At 38.8% G+C, this 22173-nt stretch overlaps 1 protein-coding gene across 1 annotated transcript; it reads left to right on the forward strand.

Moving 5' to 3' along the window:
• The first annotated feature begins 369 nt into the window (after positions 1-369).
• LOC103108166 (olfactory receptor 5T17-like) lies at positions 370-1218 on the forward strand. Its single transcript, XM_007517040.1, has one exon. The coding sequence runs from the start codon at positions 370-372 to the stop codon at positions 1216-1218; it is 849 nt and encodes a 282-aa protein (XP_007517102.1).
• Positions 1219-22173: the final 20955 nt, after the last annotated feature.

A 22173-nucleotide genomic window follows, 5' to 3' on the forward strand; every position in this document is an offset into this window, starting at 1 on the left:
CCTAGGATTGCAGACCCACTACTCTGACTTCAGAGTCTATCTTCATACCTTTAAACTTTTTGTATCTAACTGCTTGGAGAGCAGCAAGGGATTAGTGAATCAGAACGAAACACTTGCCAGACAACACACTACATTTAAATGTCCTAGTAAGCCAATACATAACTATGCTGGTATGTGTCTGCTTGCTTAAGGACTTGAGAGCTACATGTTTAACTGTTGTCATGCCTCTCCCTCCTGCAGACCTGCAATGACCCAAGAGGAGCAAGCAACACCAGTGAGCTGAGTGAATTCTCCCTTGTGGGCCTTACCAATGATCCACACCTTCAGCCGGTCCTCTTTGTCCTCTTCTTCATCATTTATGTTACCACAATGGTGGGAAACCTGGGCCTCCTTGTCCTCATAGTGGTCAGCCCCAGACTCCACAATCCCATGTATTTCTTCCTCAGCAACCTGTCCTTTCTTGACTTCAGTTATTCCTCTGTCACTGTCCCCAAAATGTTAATGGGACTCTTCTCTGGTTGCCAAACCATCTCTTTCTCAGGTTGTTTGGTCCAAATGGGTTGCTTTGTGACCTTTGCTGTCACTGAGTTCTTCCTTCTAGCCTCCATGGCCTATGACCGTTATGTGGCTGTCTGCAGCCCCCTCCTCTACCACACTGTCATGTCCCCAAAGCTCTGCTTAAAGCTCCTCGCCGCCAGCTATGCAGTAGGCCTGACAAACACGGTGCTTCTCACTACCACAACCTTCTGTCTGACCTTCTGTAAGTCCCATGTTATAACTCACTACTTCTGTGATATTCCTCCCCTTTTAAAGCTCTCTTGCTCTGACACAAGGGTCCTCCAGTTTCTCCTCTTTGCTTGTGGTTCTTTTAATGTGTCTGTGTCACTGACAGTTGTCCTGGTCTCCTACACTTGTATCTTCTTGGCTATCACTAAAATACCCTCAGCAGAAGGCAAACACAAGACATTCTCCACTTGTGCTTCCCATCTGACTGCTGTCAGTCTGTATTATGGAACTACAGTCTTCATCTACTTGCGTCCATCCTCTGCTTACTCACTAGGTAGAGACAGGCTGGTCTCTGTATTCTACACAGTAGTCATTCCCATGCTTAACCCCATTATCTACAGCCTGAGGAACAAAGATGTGAAGGAAGCATTCAGAAATGTTCTCAAAAAGATCTCAGGATCCTTCTCTCTCCGCACACTCGAGTTTCCATAACGTCTAAAGAAAGACTAGGGAAGCAAAGAAGGAGGAGGTGACATACTTTTAGTGACTGATCATTTCTCAGACTTATTCTGGATACATATATATCTATATCTTTATCTTTATCTTTATCTGTATCTGTATCTATATCTATATCTATATCTATATCTATATCTATATCTATATCTATATCTATATCTATATCTATATCTATATCTATATCTATATCTATATCTATATCTATATCTATCTATCTATCTAGTCTTAAATCCTCTTTACAACTCTGGAAGTTGTGAATTATTATTTGTGTTTTTCAGATGATGACACTGAGACTGATAAATTTGGTGATTAGCTCAAGGTTGTGTAGGTTTGAAGTTTAATTCAGGACTGTCCGACCCTGAAACTCTCATTGTACTACAGTGAACTATGGTAGTGTAAAGGAAGATGCTTTAATGGTAATTGCTCTTAATGATCAGTGTTTAAGGTTTATTTTAAAAAATGCAACTCTAGTAAATCTGGTCTCAATTAAAAAATTAATCTAGAACCTATTCTCTTCCTGTGATTTTAGATCATTCCTGATCATCTTGCTGAATAATTGAGTATCTATTATACAGAGAGACATATATCAGATACAGTGGATGAGAGAAATGATAAGGAAGAAAGCTATGGTCACTATCTTTTGGCTCCTTCCAACTATTTTAAAGGAAACAGAAAAGGACCAGGATGTGGCACACCTGGTTGAGCACACATGGTATAATATACAAGGACCCAGGATCAAGCCCCTGGTCCCCACCTTCAGTGGGGAAGCTTCACAAGTGGTGAAGCAATGCTATAGGTGTCTGTCTGTCTCTCTCTTGCTCTCTATTCCCCTTCCCTCTCAATTTCTCTCTGTCAAATAAAAATAAGTTAAAAAAACAAAGAAGAAAAAAAGAAGATCCTAACCAATGGAGCTATGAATTTGTATATTTATAATATTTAAACATTGTTAAGCACCATGTAAATTGACTTACTTAGTGCCTTGTGTGTTAAAATATCGATCACCTCACAATCTCCCCAAGAACTCTATGAGGAAGATGTGACTGTCCCCAATTTATTAAGAATAGTGTAGTTAAAAAGGGTTAAGTAACTCAGCCACAGTCACACAGCCAATGAATTGTTAACACCTTTCTTACTGTCTGCAGGCTTACCATCCATACTGCTGCCTTATGATCATTCAAAACAAATGTCTGATTGCATTACTATTCTACTTTAAGCTTTCAGTGGCTATTCATTCTCCTCAGAAACAGGATATCTCAGATTGCTTAACTTACAAGACCCATACAATTAGAATCTTACCTTTCAGACCTTATCTCTCACAACCTCTCTTCCCTTCCCACCACTTCACAACTTCTTTGTTGTTCTTATTATTTTCCCTCATCACAGTGCTCTCATTTCTCATCAGTGAAAAACCCTCCCTGTACTTCAGCTCATAGCACAATTTTCTGAGCCAGCCAATGTAGTATTCATTCCTTCCTTGGAACTTTAGGAGCAGTTATTAAAACACACAATCGACCCATCTTCCTCAGGTGTAGCATAGAGTATGTTGTCCATCCTGCCTTCAGAGGATGGAACATTCTCTACCATTGTTGATGCAAGTTGAGGGCAAGGTCCTATGGGGGCACGCAAAGGGGTCTATTTTGTTGTTGCTGATAGAAAGGACCGGTAACAATGGAGAGAGGGATTTATCCGAGGTTTAGGCCCATCAAGTCTGTTTGGGAATCTCAGGACTCCCCGATTAGGGCCCCAGCTGATGCAATGGCCTGATAGTGACTAAAGAGTCATTGTTAAGTATGCCAGTCTCTTGCCCTTATTCAGCTTTTGCAGTCCTTGCTTTGATAAGGTTAGCTTTGGAGTGAGTGAGAGAACTGAAATAGGAAGTAGGTGAGTAGGGTATCTAAGTCTAAGTAGACACTATTTCATTATGAACTTTATACTGAGTCACTGCAGAATATTGTATGATTTTGCTTTCAGGTATATATTTTTCCCTAATAGTCTATTGGGGCTGCATGGAATGTTCCTACTCATGACCACAGAATGTAAGCTCAGATCTAGAGAGGCGCAGAGGTCATATAGGCTCCTAAGCTAATTATGGGCCCCAGATCACATCAAATTGATGGGGTTTACAGTCAACAATATTTATACACCTTTCCCATATTAGGGAGCTACTCTCTTCCCTGATCCAGCTTCCTGGTCCTTTTACCAGCCATGACATCACCTCCCCAGACAATAACTTGGATCCACTGGCATAGCAGATTTCAGGCTCAGGGACAAAAAGAAAAAAGAAAGAAAGAAAGAAAGAAAGAAAGAAAGAAAGTGAAAGAAAGAGAGAGAGAGAGAGAGAGAGAGAAAAGCCAGTATAGCCACAGGCCCTTTGGAATTTAACTAAAATATGCCTACTAACTGTCTACAAAATGGAGGACCCCCAAACTCTACATCTGCACTATTCCAGCCCTTAGGTCCATGATTGGTCAACAATTTGTTTGGCTTTGTATGCTAACTATCTTGTCAACCACCAGGTTCCAGATGCTAGCATGATGCCAACCTGACTACCCTGGACAGACAACCCTACTAATGTGTCTTGGAGCTCCGCTTCCCCAGAGCCCTTCCCCACTAGAGAAAGAGAGAGACAGGCTGGGAGTATGGATTGACCTATCAATGCCCGTGTTCAGCAGGGAAGCAATTGCAGAAGCCAGACCTTCCACCTTCTGCACCCCATAATGGCCCTGGGTCCATACTCCCAGAGGGATAAAGAATAGGAAAGCTATCAGGGGAGGGTCTAGGATACAGAGTTCTGGTGGTGGGAATTGTGTGAAGTTGTACCCCTCTTATCCTATGGTTTTGTCAATGTTTCCTTTTTATAAATAAAAAAATTAAAAATAATAATAAATAAATAAAAAGCACACAATCATCCTATGCTGCTGTAGTCTATTCCATGTTTTGGATACCTGAATCTTGCTTTCTCTACTGGCTCCATGCCTTGAAGGGCAGGGCCAAGATGTCTCAAAGCTATATAACCAACTGGGTGCCTGGAAAAAAAGTTAGTATTTAATCAATATTTTTCATAGAAAGAATAAAGACTTACATGTACTTTATCTTTGGTTTCTGCCATGGGCATTTGTATCACCTTTTTATTTTTTTAAGATTTTTTTTCTCCAGGGTTATTGCTGGGGCTTGGTGCCTGCATGACGAATCCACTGTTCCTGGAGGCCATCTTTCCCCCTTTGTTGACCTTGTTGTTTATTGTTGATGTTGCTATCATTATTGTTGTTGTTGGATAGGACAGAGACAAATGGAGAGAAGAGGGGAAGAGATAGACACCTGCAGACCTGCTTCACCACTTGTGTAGTGACACCCCCCCCACACACACACACAGGTGGGGAGCCAGGGGCTCGAACCAGGGTCCTTATTCCAGTCCTTGTACTTTGTACCTTGTGCGCTTTACCCACTGAGCTACCTCCTTGCCCCTTTGTGTCACCTTCTGAAGTAGCTGAAAAGGTCTCAGGTGTCTGATTAATTTCTCTACTCCACTAGGGCTTGATTATACTAACATTTATATGACATATAATAATAGTAATGATGACGAAACAGGAGAACCTTTGATTTTTTTTTGAGTGCCTAAAACCACAGTAAGACTTGTTTCATAGAAAATGTCTGATATCATTTTACAGACATATAAACTGAGGCACTGGAAGATTAAATGATTTGACAGAAGAACAAGCAAATTTTTAGTCTTAAATAGATAAAATACCCCTTTCAGAAACTTAAAATGGAGATGAATAAGGACATATATTGAATATTATCAAACAACAAACATATGGGTTTTGACTAACACATATATATACATATCAATTCCTATGTATTAAAATATATGAACAATTATATTTGAAACATTTAGTTTTGATTTTATATTACTTGACTTTAGAAATCATGATTTGCAAGAGAGTCACTGATACATAGGTACAGTCTCTTATCTCCCCATGATAGTGTCCACACACCACTCCTGCAGCCAACCCAAGTTCTCCTTTACCCATGGTGCACTGGATACCCAACATCCTCCCCTCTATCTCCCCAGGTCCAATATAAAAGGAAGCTTCAGTAAATTTAAAATTTAGTAATAACATGTTAAAAATAATCTCAACAAAATGCAACAAAGTAGATGTTGATAGAAAAAATATATCCAGGGACTGGGTGGGTGGTGCACCTGGCTGATCACACATGTTACAAGGTGCAAGGACCCAGGTTCAAGCCCCAGTCCCCACCTGCAGAGGGAAAGCTTTGTAAATGGTGAAGCTTTGCTGCAGGTGTCTCTGTTTCTCTTCCTCTCTATCTTCCCCTTCCCTCTTGATTTCTGACTCTTTCTCCAGTAAATAAATAAAGATAATAAAATTTTTTAAATAATATTTTAAAAAAGAAAAAATATATTCATAAATGTTGTATGCTTTACATTGGGTTGTTCTAGATCTCCCCCGCCAAGAGAAATTGGATCAGTCCAGTTAGTTTTCGCGGGCTCGCTTGGCCCCGCCCCTAGGAACCCTGTCAGAGTTGGAGAGTTCCGGAGTTGGAGAGAGTGCTTGCACTGCCGCAAAGAGACAGCAGAGTTCTGTTTGGTGATTAGTTTGGTTTAGTTTATGAATCGTCGTTCCTGAATAAAGAAATACAGCTTCCCTGCCCAGCCATATGTCTCTGGTCGTCTCTGTTACCCGCCCGTGAAGCTAGCCCGGCCAGCTAGAGCTGCCAAATTTTAACAAAAAATGGTGCCCACGTGGACCTGACCTGCGCATCTCTCAGATAAGTAAAGATAACTTGGCTACCTATGCACTATGGCCTTCTCTTCTGCTTGTGAAGAGATCTCCAAAGGCCTCTGCTCTTTCTTCATGAGACTGTTTTGCTGTTTCTGGAACATTTATCTCTGGACCACTCTGTGGTTTCCACTCGCTCGGGCGAACTCAGAACAGCCAGCGGGAATAGCCAGCGGGCGGGAGGCGAGGCGCGGAGCTGCTGTTTCCACCTGGTTAAACAGCCAGCCAACCGGCTGCGCCCAGACAACCCTGCACACCGCGCCCGCAGCCCCACAGCCCCGCAGCCCGCAGGAGGCTGACGCCAGCACACAGGAGCCCGATGCCACCACGCAAGAGCCTGATGCCACCACGCAGGAGCCCGATGCCACCATGCAGGAGCCCGATGCCACCACGCAGGAGCCCGATGCCACCACGCAGGAGCCCAATGCCACCACGCAGGAGCCCAATGCCAGCACGCAGGCCAGCCCGCAGGAGCCGGCTCTCCACCGCGTGGAGCAGGGCACTGGACGTGTGATCCCTCCACGCTGCTCGGCCACTACGAGCAGGGCAGCAGACATGGCAGGGCCATAGGGCAGGGCCGCGGCGGCCTATCATGGCCGCCACCCCTGGGCACCTAGGCCCACGCCTTCTACAAAGCTGGCCCGCCTGCCCTCTTGCTATAAATTCTGGAACGATCCCGGACCTCCTGGACCCCCGGGCTCCCTGCCGAAACTGGGCACATGAAATCTCCAGCCGCCGGTCCAGTCTGAAGGCAGACAAGCTGGAGTACGCAGAGATTTGTGCAGAGATCGCAACCTGCAATTCCTAGAAGTGAAGCTGCCCAAGAGACCACCACTGGACAACGCACCCCCCCCCCAACAACTAAGACAGTACAGATTTAAATTCGTGTTTAAAATGACATGTCTTCGTAACAAAAGTTTCTCTCCTTGTGTATTAATGACCATGTTTATGTGTATGTTTAAAGTTTGGTAAACAGTAACTTTAAGGCTAAATTCTTACTAGTCAAAGTTAAATGAAAAAGGTTTTCAACGTAATTCTCATAAAGATAGAATTAACTTACATTTAAAGTCTGAGGTAAAAATTAGTTAACAATCAATATATTTTAACTAAGTTGGTCTAAGCAAAAGGTTAAATAGACTTGTTGATATGTAAAACTCTCCATTACCTTCTCTATTAGAAATGGTAGATCGCACAATGGCTATGCTAATTATTCTCATGCCTGAGGTTTCCTTTCCTGTACAACTAGGGTGTGACTCCATTTGAATGGGTGTAACAAAAGGTTAAAAAGATGTTGTTGATATGTAAAAGTCTCAAATTCCTTCTCTATTAGAAATATGCTAATAACAAGTTTTGTTTCATAGTAAGTAAATTGCAGCCAGCTGCCTTTGGGACTCTAGGCCATTCCCCGCCCCCATGCAAATGCCCGTCGAGGCAAGTAGCCCCCCAGAGGCAAGAAATGTTTTTTTTAAGCTGATAAAGTTTTGCCCACAGAGGCAAAAAAAAAGGCCCCCTCAGGCCTTCCCTTGGCAGCACACTGGTTCTTGTTACTTGCTTACATGTTTCTCCATGCTTGTGCCAGTTTCTTTTTAAAAAATGCCTGTATGATATATGTTTCTGTTCACCCCACACCCTTGATACTATAGTCATTTAGTTAAAAAGAAAAGGGGGAATTGTTGTATGCTTTACATTGGGTAGTTCTCCCCCACCAAGAGAATTGGATCAGTCCTGTTAGTTTCACGGGCCCACTTGGCCCCGCCCCTAGGAACCCCGCCAGAGTTTCAGAGTTACAGAGCTCCAGAGTTCGGGAGTTGGGGAGGGTTCCTGAGTTCGAGAGTAAGAGAGAGTGCTTGCGCCGTCGCAAAGAGACAGCAGAGTTCTGCTTGGTGATTAGTTTGGTTTCGTTTATGAATCGTTGTTCCTGAATAAGGAATACAGCTTCCCTGCCCAGCCGTTGTCTCTGCGTCTCTGTTACCCACCCGTGAAGCTAGCCCGCCCGGCTGGAGCCGCCGAATTTTAACAACAAACATAAATTTGGGCAAAAGAGTCTTTAAAAATGGAATAAAGAAAATTATTAGCAACTATTACTAAATGACATAAACTCAATTGTGGCGTGTAACCAAAGCAAAACTTAAAAAAAAAGTGTGAGGGGAAACATTTGGGTTCTTGCAGTATAATAGCAGAATAGGACCTGTGCTGGGGGGTTAGAATGCTTAGCAGATACCTATCATGGGGAGATGAGAGATTGCACCCATGTGTCAACAATATACTGTAAACTATTAAACCTCACTTCACCAATAAAACAATTTTGGAGGGGAAGTGCAATATTTAAATGCGAAACAAAATAATTGACTATTAATATATTGACCATTCAAACTCAATGAGGTAGAAGAGAACCAGTAAGTAAAACAAATGAAAATAAATGTCCTGGGGGCCTAGTGGTAGCAGCGGGTTAAGTGCACATGGCGCAAGGACAGGCCCAAGGATCCTGGTTTGAGCTCCCGCTCCCCACCTGCAGTGGGGTCGCTTCACAGGCAGTGAAGCAGTTCTGCAGGTGTCTTTCTCTCCACCTCTCTGTCTTCCCCTCCTCTTTCCATTTCTCTTTGTCCTATCCAATAATGACAGCAATGACAATAACAATAATAATAATAACAATACAACAACAATGATAAATAACAAGGGCAACAAAACGGAAAAAAAATAGCCTCCAGGAGCAGTGGATTCGTAGTGCAGGCACTGAACCCCAGTGATAACCCTGTATACAAAAAAAAAAAAAAAAAGAAAGAAAGAAAGAAAAGAAATATCCTCATGGAAATTAATGAAACAGGAAACAAAACTAAAGATCTTAATAAAATCAAACCTAATTAAAAAGAAGCCGGGAGTCGGGCGGTAGCGCAGTGGGTTAAGCACACATGGAGCAAAGCGCAAGGACAGGCATAAGGATTCCGGTTAGAGTCCCTGGCTCCACATCTGCAGGGGAGTCGCTTCACAGGCAGTGAAGCAGGTCTGCAGGTGTCTATCTTTCTCTCCCCCTCTCTGTCTTCCCCTCTTCTCTCCATTTCTCTCTGTCCTATCCAACAATAACGACATCAATAAAAACAACAACAATAACTACAACAACAATGAAAAACAACAAGGGCAACAAAAGGGAAAATAAATATATATACATAAAAGAAGCCATGATTAACTATATAATACTCTGCTAAGACTGAAGCAGCAAAACAGTAATAACAATCTGGGTAAACACTACTTGCTATGAAAATGGAGACATTACTAAATATTCCAAAATTTTAAATTGGGTGTTTGAAGAAATAGTTCATGCCAAAAAAAATAAGTAAAAATCTTGATGAGATAGACAATTCTGTATAAATGAATAACAGATCCCTTATTTTTTTGTTCAAGAGAAAACTGAAAACATGACTAAGTCACTGTAAACTGAAGAAAACCATTAATAACCAACTCTCTGTCACTAAAGGCAAATTACCATATGGTCTCACAGGAAAATTTCATCAGGCTGTCAGAGAACAATCTATATAGAATACAAAAATACTTCATGGAATAGAGAAAAACTTCAGTCTCTTTTAAGAGGCTAGTAAAATCTTGATATCAGAATTTGACACTTGTTAGAAAGACACAAAAATTATACTTGAGTCTCATTTCTGATAAGAATCTCAAAAGATTAAACTGAATAAATTGGATTTGCATATATTATTTGCAACACAAAAATAATATATGAACAGATTGACTGACCTGAAGGAATTGTGGAATAATATAACTTTACAAAATGTATTGCTATGATTCATTAGTTAAACTGATTAAAGAGGAAATACTTTTATATGCACTGATCTCAATTAAATGCGAAATTAAAATTTGGGTATTCAGGTTGTGGTTCACTGGTAGAGCACACACATTACCATGCACAAGAAACTGGGTTCAAGCCTCTAATCCCTACCTACAAGAGGGAAGTTTCAAATAGTGGAGCAATATTCCATCTCTACCTCTCTATCACTCTCTCACACTCTATTAAAAAAAGAAAAGAAAAGAAAATGAAGGAGTCTTGTAGGGAACAAGTCCTAGCAAAACACTTAATGGAAAAAACGAAATGAAAATGAAAATTCAACACTTCTTTATGAAAAATAAACATTGAAAATAAAAAAAAGACCATCCTATGGTCTTGCCAATATTTCCATTTTTAAATAATTTTTTTTAAAAAAGAAGGTAGAGTCAAGACGTGAAAACAAATATAGACTAGCATTATCTGGCAGGTTGTGGAGTGGGAAAAACATTGGACTTGCAGGAATTATAGCTTTTAAAAAATATTTATTTATTGGGAGTCAGGCGGTAGCACAGCGGGTTAAGCGCACATGGCACAAAGCACAGTGACTGGTGTAAGGACCCAGGTTCGAGCCCCCGGCTTCCCACAGGTGGTGAAGCAGGTCTGCAGGTGTCTTATCTTTCTCTCCCCCTCTCTGTCTTCCCCTCCTCTCTTCATTTCTCTCTGTCCTATCCAACAACAGCGATAACAATAATAACAACAATAACTACAACAAAACAACAAGGGCAACAAAAGGGAATAAATAAATATTTTAAAAATTTATTTATTCCCTTTTTTATTGTTGTAGTTATTATTGTTGTCATCGTTGTTGGATAAGACAGAGAGAAATGGAGAGAGGAGGGGAAAACGGGTGGGGGAGGGGTGATAGACACTTGGCTGATCTGCTTCAAGGCTTGTGAAGTGACTCTCCTGCAGGTGGGGAGCTAGAGTCTTCAACTGGGATCCTTACTCTGGTACTTGCGCTTCCTGCCATGTGCTACCACCTGACTCCCTAGGAATTATAACTGAAGTTTGGTCACTGCATATGCTGGACTGATGCTCTAATCTTTCTCTTTCATTCATCAAATAAATCAAAGTAAAAAGTTTAAAAAACTACATATCTACAAAACTGTAATAAATCATATAACTAATGTAGAAACTTTAGAGATATTATCATTAAACCCATGAACAAAATTAGGATACTTGCTCGAAAATTATTATTTATCATTGCATTGCAGAGAAACTTGTCAATTTAGTAAGAAACAGAAATTGGAAAAGAATGAAGTGTAATCATTCATGGATTATCTGACTAGCTATGTGGAAAACCAAAGAGAATTTTCAGACAACTTATTTTAACTAGAGAGATCATCAGTGTTGCTGCATAGAAGACAGTTTAAAGATCAAGAATAGTCCTCTGCAGCAGCAAAAACAGATTAAAATGTAAAAAAAAGTCAAACTTGTTAAATATTGATGAGAGTATGAGAACAGCTAAAAGTTGTATATATTGTTGGTATAGCTACTTTATCAAGCAGATTGGTGATTTCTTCTAAAGTTAAGCATATACTTATTGTATAATATAATAATCCCATTCCTGGGGAGGAGATCCATGTTGAGTGCACAGGTTACCATACTCAAAGACCTGGGTTCAAGCCCTTTGATCCCCACTTGCAGGAGGCAAGTTCTATCTAATAAGTAAGTAAGTAAGTAAGTAAATAAATAAATAAATACAATATTTAAAGATAACCTTACCCCTAAGAATTTAGTCAAGAGAACTGAAAACATGATCACACAAAAGACTTGACATTTGGATATTTTTACAATATTAACTTTCTTCACTGTAGCATAAACTTGGAAACAATCCTGAGCTAGTAAATGTCTAAAAAAAATCTTGAATAGTCATACACTAGAATGTTATTCAACAGTTTCTGAAATGTTTTCATTCCAATTTCAATACATTCAACAAATGACTGTAAATCCCTTCAATAAAACACTTGTTTTCTCAGTGGGGAGTTGTATATTTTTATAACATGTATTATCTTCTTCTTTGTGTTAATAATATTTCTATAAAATTATTATTCACCATTGGATTATAAATTACCAAGGTGTAACTGTTTACACTTTACCCAATGGAGTATAATACATGTCTCTAATATTGTAAAATAATAGACATTTTTTCCTAAGAACAAGGAAAAAAAGTATGAAAGCAAACAAAACAATACAATTCAACAATACAAAGGAAATACTGATACAAATAAAGACATAGTGAATATCAAAAATATTAAGCTGAGTAAAATATATTACAAATAAAAACAAAAATTAGATTATTATATTTAATATATGAAATTATCAAATAAAAGATAAACTATTGTGGCAGGATTTAACAATGGTTGCCAATGACCTCCTGTGGGTGAAAGAAGGGTCTGAGGGAACTTTTTAAAAAAGTTTTTTATTTATAAAAAGGCAACCCACAATGACCCTGGGTCCATGCTCCCAGAGGGATGGAGAATGGGAAAGCTATCAGGAGAGTGGGTGGGATATGGAGATTGGGTGGTAGGAATTGTGTGGAGTTGTACCCCTCCTACCCTATGGTTTTGTTAATTAATCCTTTCTTAAATAAAAAAAATAAAATAAAAAAGGGAACATTGACAAAACTATAGGATAAAAGGGATACAATGTCACACAATTCCCACTCTGTATCCCATCCCCTTCCCTGAGAGCTTTCCTATTCTTTAACCCTCTGGGAGTATGGGCCCAAGGTCATTGTGGGATACAGAAGGTGGAAGGTCTGGCTTCTGTAATTGCTTCCCAGCTGAACATGGACATTGACAGGTAGATCCATACTCCCAGCCTGTCTCTCTCTTTCCCTAGTGGAGAAGGGCTCAGAACTTAACATAAACTATGAAAATAGCCAATAAGAAAGGAGAGCTTGGGCGCAGGGGACTGCCTAGTCATTCTTTTTTTTTTTTTTTTTTTTTTTTATTTTTTATTTAAGAAAGGATTAATTAACAAAACCATAGGGTAGGAGGGGTACAACTCCACACAATTCCCATCGCCCAATCTCCATATCCCACCCCCTCCCCCGATAGCTTTCCCATTCTCTATCCCTCTGGGAGCATGGACCCAGGGTCATTGAGGGTTGCAGAAGGTAGAAGGTCTGGCTTCTGTAATTGCTTCCTCGCTGAACATGGGCGTTGACTGGTCGGTCCATACTCCCAGTCTGCCTCTCTCTTTCCCTAGTAGGATGGGTCTCTGGGGAAGCTGAGCTCCAGGACACATTGGTGGTGTCTTCAATCCAGGGAAGTCTGGCCGGCATCCTGATGACACCTGGAACCTGGTGACTGAAAAGAGAGTTAACATACAAAGCCAAACAAATTGTTGTGCAATCATGGACCCAAAGCTTGGAAAAGTGGAAAGGTAGTATTAGGGAGGTACTCACTGCAAACTCTAGTATACTTCTGCTTTCTTACTTTGGTGCCATACTCCAAACTCAGTCAATTTCTGCTTTGCGTTTCTACTTCTTTTTTTTTTTTTTTTTACATGCATAACATTCCCCAGATTCCCATTTAGCAATACAACCCCCACAATTTAATTCATCATTTTTCATGGACCTGTATTCTCCCCACCCACCCACCCACCCCAGAGTCTTTTACTTTGGTGTAATACTCCAATTCCATTTCAGGTTCGACTTGTGTTTTCTTTTCTAATCTTGTTTTTCAACTTCGGCCTGAGAGTGAGATCATCCCATATTCATCCTTCTGTTTCTGACTTATTTCACTCAACATGATTTTTTCAAGGTCCATCCAAGATCGGCTGAAAACGGTGAAGATTGGAAGAGAAGAAGTCAAACTCTCCTTATTTGCAGATGACATGATAGTATACATGGAAAAACCTAAGGAATCCAGCAAGAAGCTTTTGGAAATCATCAGGCAATACAGTAATGTGTCAGGTTATAAAATTAACATTCAAAAGTCAGTGGCATTCCTCTATGCAAACACTAAGTTAGAAGAAATTGAAATCCAGAAATCAGTTCCTTTTTCTATAGCAACAAAAACAATAAAATATCTAGGAATAAACCTAACCAAAGAAGTGAAAGACTTGTATACTGAAAATTATGAGTCACTACTCAAAGAAATTGAAAAAGACACAAAGAAATGGAAAGATATTCCATGCTCATGGGTTGGAAGAATTAACATCATCAAAATGAATATATTACCCAGAGCCATCTACAAATTTAATGCTATCCCCATCAAGATCCCAAGCACATTTTTTAGGAGAATAGAACAAATGCTACAAATGTTTATCTGGAACCAGAAAAGACCTAGAATTGCCAAAACAATCTTGAGAAAAAAGTACAGAACCGGAGGCATCACACTGCCAGATCTCAAACTATATTATAGGGCCATTGTCATCAAAACTGCTTGGTACTGGAACATGAACAGACACACTGACCAGTGGAATAGAATTGAGAGCCCAGAAATGAGGCCCCACACCTATGGACATCTAATCTTTGACAAAGGGGCCCAGACTATTACATGGGGAAAGCAGAGTCTCTTCAACAAATGGTGTTGGAAACAATGGGTTGAAACATGCAGAAGAATGAAGCTGAATCACTGTATTTCACCAAATACAAAAGTAAATTCCAAGTGGATCAAGGACTTGGATGTTAGACCAGAAACTATCAGATACTTAGAGGAAAATATTGGAAGAACTTTTTTCCGCATAAATTTTAAAGACATTTTCAATGAAACGAATCCAATTACAAGGAAGACTAAGGCAAGTATAAACCTATGGGACTACATCAAATTAAAAAGCTTCTTCACAGCAAAAGAAACCACTACCCAAATCAAGAGACCCCTCACAGAATGGGAGAAGATCTTTACATGCCATACATCAGATAAGAGTTTAATAACCAACATATATAAAGAGAACTTTGTTTTTTAACGAGAGCACTGATCAGCTCTGGTTTATGGGTGTAACCTGGGACTTCGGAGGCTCAGGCATGAGAGTCTCTTTGCATAACCATTATCTGTTCCCATCCCTGAGGGAACATTCTTAAGTGATAAAAATCTATATGCTGATGATAGTGATAGTTATGCAAATATACACATATATACATATATATATGTCAAAACTCAAAACATTAGAATTGATAAAATCCATTTTTTAAAGTTAGACCTCAACAAAGAAATTTAAAATATTGCTACCATTTCATTAATACTCAAGACTCAGCATATATCTAGCAAAAGATGTCCATGATCTTTATGTAAGACACTGCATTATTGGAGGATAGAAGAATTCATTCAATAACTTCTTAGAGGAAATGTTGTTTTACATGTCTGATGTAGTGTCAGAGATAAACTTTCACAGATCCTCAAAAACATGTGTACCCTGGTCATGTCCATCAGGAACAACACAATAAACCCCTTTCTGGGCCCCCATAGGACCTTGCTTTCAATGTGGATCAACAACGGTAGAGAATGTTCCACCTTCCAAAAGGAGGCTGGATAACATACTCTATCTACCACCTGAAGAAGATGGGTCCTGAAATTGGGGCAGCTTGGAACATTCCTACTCATGACCACAGAATGTGAGCTCAGACCTACAGGAATGCATAGGTTACATGGGCTCCTAAGCTGAATATGGGCGCCAGATCACATCAAATTGATGTGGTCTACATTCAGCAATATTTATACACTTTTCCCATATTTGGGAGCTACTCTTTTCCCTGATCCAGCTTTCTAGCCCTTTTTCCAGCCATGACATCATCTCCCCAGACAATAACTTGGGTCCACCTGCATATCAGAGGTCAGGTTCAGGCTCAGGAAATAAACCAGGATAGTCATGGGCCCTTTGCAATCTAACTAAAACAGGCCTACTAGCTATCTTCAAAATGGAAACCCCCAAATCTTCATCTACAATATTCCAGCCTTTAGGTTCAAGGTAGCAATTTATTTTGCTTTCTATGTTAACTCTTTTTTCAGCCATCAGATTCCAGATGCTAGCATGATGCCGACCTGACTTCCCAGTGCAGATGACCCCACCAACATGTCCTGGAGCCCTGCTTCCCCAGAGCCCCACCCCACTAGGGAAAGAGAGAAATAGGCTGAGAGTATGGATCGACCTGCCGATGCCCATGTTCAGTGGAGAAGCAATTACAGAAGCCAGACCTTCCACCTTCCGCACCCCATAATGACCGTGGGTTTATACTCCCAAGGGGTTAAAGAATAGTAAAGCTATCAGGGGAGGGAAAGGGATGCAGAGTTCTTGTGGTGGGAATTGCGTGGAATTGTACCCCTCTTATCCTCTGGTTTTGTCAGTGTTTCCTTTTTATAAATAAAAATTAAAACAAAAAAAACATGTACCTACCCTATGACCTGGCAATTCTTCTCCTAGGGATATATCCTAAGGAGTTAAACACATCCATCCCAAAATATTTGTGTATACATATGTTCATAGCAGCACAATTTGTAATAGTCAAAACCTGGAAGCAACCCAGGTGTCCAACAACAGATGAGTGGCTGAGAAATATGTGATATATCTACACAATGGAATACTACTCAGCTATTAAAAATGGTGAATTCACCTTCTTGACCTCATCTTGAACGGAGCTTGAAAGAAACATTAAGTGAGACAAATCAGAAAGAGAAGTATGAATATGGGATGATCTAACATATAGACAGAAGTTGAGAAACCATTTTACACATAGAAAGAGTTGTTAACTTAAAGATGTCCACTGTCCCCTCCAAATAATCTATAAATACATTTTCAGAGTTATAGTAAAATTTTTCATAAAAATTAGGTAAGTTGATTCTAAAATCAAAATAAATGTTAAGTAACCAAAAATTTCTGAGATAATTATGAAGAACATGTGGGATTTGCCCTACAGCTATCAAGATTCACATAAGTATAGTAATTAAAAGAGTAGCATATTCTCCCCAACACCTATGGTCATCTAATTTTTGACAAAGGTGCTCAGATTATTAAATAGAGAAAGGAGAGTCTCTTCAACAAAAGGTGTTGGTAAAATTGGGTTGAAACACGCAGAAAAATGAAACTGAACCTTATTTCACCACATATGAAAGTGAACTTCAGTTGGATCAAGGACTTGGATGTTAGACCAGAAACTATCAGAAACTTAAAAGAAAATATTGGCAAGACTCTTTTCCATCTAAATTTTATAGGCATCTTCAATGACACAAGTCCAATAGCAAGGAAGACTAAAACAAAAATAAATCAATGGCACTGCGACAAATTGAAAAGCTTTTGCGTAGCAAAAGAAACCAGAATGCAAACAAACAAACTCCTTACAGACTAGGAGAAGATCTTTATATGCCATACATTAGACAAAAGGCTAATAACCAAAATACATAAAAAGCTCACTAAACCCAGCAGCAACAACAGCAAACCATCCCATCCAAAATGAGGAGAGGATATGAATAGACTAGCCACGAAAGAAAAGATCCTGAAGGCCAACGGATACATGAAAAAAATGCTCCAAGTCACTGATTGTCAGAGAAATGCAAATAAAGACAATAATGAGATACCATTTCACCCCTGTGAGAATGTCATAAATCAGAAACGACAGTAACAACAAATGCTTGAGAAGTTGTTGGGGCAAAGGCCCTCCTGCACTGCTGGAGGGAATGTAAATTGGTTCAACCTTTGTAGAAAGCATTCTGGAGAACTCTCAGAAAGCTAGAAATGGACCTACCCTATGACCTGGCAATTCTTCTCCTAGAGATATATCCTAAGGAGTAAAACACATCCATCCCAAAAGATTTGTGTATACATATGTTCATAGCAGCACAATTTGTAATAGTCAAAACCTGGAAGCAACCCAGGTGTCCAACAACAGATGAGTGGCTGAGAAATATGTGATATATCTACACAATGGAATACTACTCAGCTATTAAAAATGGTGAATTCACCTTCTTGACCTCATCTTGGATGGAGCTTGAAAGAAACATATTAAGTGAGACAGGCCAGAAAGAGAAGAATGAATATAGGATGATCTCACATATAGACAGAAGTTGAGAAATAAGATCAGAAAGGGAAACACAAAGTAGAACCTGGACTGAGTTTTGTGCATCACACCAAAATAATGGACTCTGGAGAAGGGAGGGCTTTCAGGTCCTGGTGCATGATGATGGAGGAGGAACTGGGTTGAAGGTGAGAGTGTTATGCAGAATACTGAAAAAAATCCACTTATGTAAAAACAACTGTATTTACTGTAAATCATTAAATCCCCCAATGGAAAAAGAGTAGTGTATTTAAGAGGCAAAAAGGTCAGTTGTAGAAAAGAAAAGAATAGACACAAACCTAAAAACACAAGAAATTTTGGTGCATGACAAAATTGACATCATAGATAAGAGAGGAAAGGACAGGTACTCAATAAATGAGATAGAAATAATTGTTTATTCATTTTATTTGTTGAAACAAATAAAATGTGTTTCCAACAATGTATCATACAGAAACAAATTCCAGATGAAATTAATAACTAAGAGTTTAAAAGTCTTTACGATTTAAAAATAAATTTAAGATCGTATTTAATGATATAGGGATATGAAAATATTTCTTCACTAATGCACAAAATGTAAATTGTGAATAATTTATAAGCGTGATAATAGCAAAGAAAATATTCTGCTCAGTTTTATAGGGCAGTCTCATGAATTGGTTTACAGGTTAAGTGGCAGGCTTAGAGAAAAAATTTACAATACTTGTAGATAAAATTTAGATCTATTACATTCAGATGCAGACTACATAAGGATCATGCTTAGGGAGCAAAAAACAACACTTCAGATTAACAGTGGATAACATTCTATTGGACAATGCACTGAAGAGAAAACCTGAATGGTCAGTAAATAGGTAAAAAGCATATTTATCCTTGCTAAGAATTAGGAAAATGCAAATTAAATTAGCACAAAAAAACTCTTGCATTCCTATCAGATTGCCCAATATAAAAACATCTGCTAGTACCAAATGTGAATAGCATGAGGGGAAACAAATAATGTTATCTACAGCTTATATATGTTTACACATACACTTTAGAGAGCAATCTGTAATATGAATACACACCAACCCAACAATTCAGTTCCTAGGTACCTTAAAGAAGTGCCAGAAATATGCTATTCTTTACAACATCAAAAAGTTAAAATTTATAATATAATAACATTTATATAAATATTCCTCCTCTTTTTTTTTGAAGAAACAAACTTCAGGTTTTCAGTTTCTTTTCTCTTTTGACTTCTAAGAATCTCCTACTCCCCCTTTTTTAAAAATTAAATTAACTTATTAAGTGCAATTTCAAAGCAATGATCTAAGCTAAATAATTTCAGTTTCATGATTTTTATTTTTAGCAAGTAAGCTATGAGGAAAAACAAACCAAAAAGCCCACAGTGTTCAGAATAACAAGAAGCAAGGTAAATCTACAGTGATTGAATCCACCAAGGGAGTTAGCTCTGAAATAAATAAATGTCAAGAAGGAAAAAAGTAAGTTGCAAACGGTTATGATGTCATTTGTGCAAAGTTTCAACAGAAATTTTATAATGTGTTGTGTATGGGAGCATTCATATGTAGTGGGAAAAAAACACAAGCATGGAGAATACACACCATACAGTGGATGGCTCTGGGAAATGAGAGATCTGGAATTGGGGACAAAAGAAAATTTCCCTGTACCTATAATATTTCATTAAAAAGAATGGCATGCAAGTGTTAAAAGGAATGAGATTGATGTCTGTATGAATATACAGGAAAATCTCCATGGCAGTGAATTAAACAGCTCTGTAAAATTATGCATTATGCACTTGTGTTTGCTTCAGTGTGAAAATTTACATGTACAGAAATGCTTGTATGAGCTTGCACAGTTTCTTGAGGTATCCGCAAATACTTCCACAAACAATTGCTTATAGTAGTTGCCTCTGGGGAGAGGGACTGGTGGTCTGGGGTTGGAGGAAAGATTAATTATACTGTTTTAATTATTCAACATGTGCAAATTATAAATTGTCATTAAATTTGGTGTTTGAAAAATTTATGAACCTAAAATCAAGGACCTGGAACCTCTTGTGATCTTTAGATTGTGTATGTGTGTTTCTTTTTTTGGCATATTGAAGATTACGTAACATTTATTGGATTTTCTTTTAATAAAACTTCCTGCTGAGCCTTGCTGATGAGCAAGCTGGCAATTAGGGAGGAGGTGTCACTTTGGTGAGCTGTCCAGCTGAAAGATTTTTTTCATTTCCCTTAAAGCCAAGTGCTGCATCTGAGGCAGATTTGCTTCTGCTACTATATCTAGTACAAACTCTTGCCTGTTTTAATACATGATATTCACTCCTTCACCCATTCATTCACTCACTCACTCATTCATTCATTCATTCATATAACAGAAGTAATTAGAGAAGAACCACATGTCACTGAAAACGTACAGCTTCTCACATATTTTATACTGTAACTAGATTTCTCTGGGGTGTCCAGGAATTTGAGGGGGCTGCTGTTATGTATAAGGGAAATGTGAGCTAGCATTGACTAACCAAACCATACATAGACTTCAGGGTTGTGATTCACTCACGTTTTTAACTATCCAGAAAAAAATACCCCCATTTTCTTCCATAAATTACTTTAGATAAAAATAAATGATGAAGGGTGACATATAACTTAGTGACAATTTCAACTACCATACTGTTGCCTGAAGTCACTGCCTTTGTCCTTTTACACTAGGAAATTCTCAGTGACCACTGTTCTCTCCAGAACTGTATCAACAGACTCCTCACCAAATGCCCTGCCTCAGGTCTAGCCTTTTCCTCTAATGTAGCACAGCCACCCAAAGTATATAATTTTCTAAAACACAAGCATGAATGTGCCATTTCCCTACTTAAAATCAAGTTAATGGCCTCTCAGTGATGTTAGACTACTACCCACACACTGTGACCTAGTGTACAGGGCACTCCATCTTTTATGCTTGCCTCCTATCCTGTCACTTCTTAATGACATGGTATTCTTTTTGATGGAAACTCTTTCCACACATTTATTGGCTTGAAAGACTTCTACCCATCATTCAGAGCCTGATGCATTATAAGCAGTCATAAAACAATTAAGAAATAAACCAAATTGAAAAACAAAACAAAATGAAAATCCCAAAGGAGATGGTGGATTCTCCAATAGACATTTACTCTTGCTAACTTTCCTGCAAATCGATCCTAAACTTCTTTCTCTCTGCTACACCTACTTGCTATACAGAGTCCTATGGCTGTATTCACCTTACTACAATCTCATTGCTTTCTTTCTTTCTTTTCTTACACCTGTCATTTCCAGTAGTCATTGAGTTCCTAAGACATGAATTTAAGTTACCAGCATTTTCACCTTTGTATTCCCAGCATTTGGAGTACTGTTTGATACCGAGGATGGGTTTGATATTCTTTATGGAAATTCACTGCTAAATGGTGAAAAGGATGATGGTCTACGATAGTAGGGGCAACAGTCAATTCTCTGCAAGTGCCTTTTTTTAAATGTAATGTTCACACAGCATGATAGAATGCTCACACAGCCATTAGAGAGACAGGGGAAAGACCTCACTAAGTGCTGTACAGACGGATTTCATTACCTCCAACCAACTCTTTTCTGTATAGTCTAGAAATGAGATAAGTCATATAAAACCAACACAGAAGTAACTTCCTCAGGACAGATGTAATCTGTCCACCAAGGATGAAAAAATGATAAGGTAAAAAGGTTTAAAAAATTCTTCTGAGAATTTCTGTAAAAGGGCTTTTAATTTGATTATAAAAACCAACCTATACCGGTTGTGCTTTTCATTAGAATGTAGAATCCACTTAAAATTGACTGACAACTTTGAAGGAAAGGGATTTAGTTGTTTTTTTTTTAAATCTAATGAAATAAAATGTTATACTTTCAATTTTAAAAGTCCAAGAATCTTTGAAAACAAAGATAAATATAGCTTCATCTTCTGTGATACACAACATCATGAACACACTTTTCAAATGTGATTATTGGCACAGAGCATGTAGTTTCTAATAGATTAAGAGTTTCTCACATATCATCTCATTTGAGTTCGATAACAGTGCTGTGAGGTCAGCAGAGCAAAGATTAATGCTTCCATTTAAAGTAGGGGAAAAAAAGCTGGGAATCAATGAAGATAAATGAAGTACCAGATGCAGATGAAGTGGGAGACCCAGATCTAGAACTTAGGGTTTTTTTAATCACTGCTTTTGGTACCTTTCACATTGTACTCTCTTCAAGCTATTGCTTGATTATTTTTAAAAGCCTCAGAGGCTGGCCTGGATGGATCTTGTCTCTGACCCATGTGACATG

The sequence above is a fragment of the Erinaceus europaeus genome, chromosome X (genome assembly GCF_950295315.1).
Source record: "Erinaceus europaeus chromosome X, mEriEur2.1, whole genome shotgun sequence".
In the NCBI taxonomy this organism is placed as follows: Eukaryota; Metazoa; Chordata; class Mammalia; order Eulipotyphla; family Erinaceidae; genus Erinaceus; species Erinaceus europaeus.

Bases quoted from the DNA above. Each gene is read 5' to 3' on its own strand.
- LOC103108166 (XM_007517040.1), top strand. From the start codon at position 370: ATGGTGGGAAACCTGGGCCTCCTTGTCCTCATAGTGGTCAGCCCCAGA.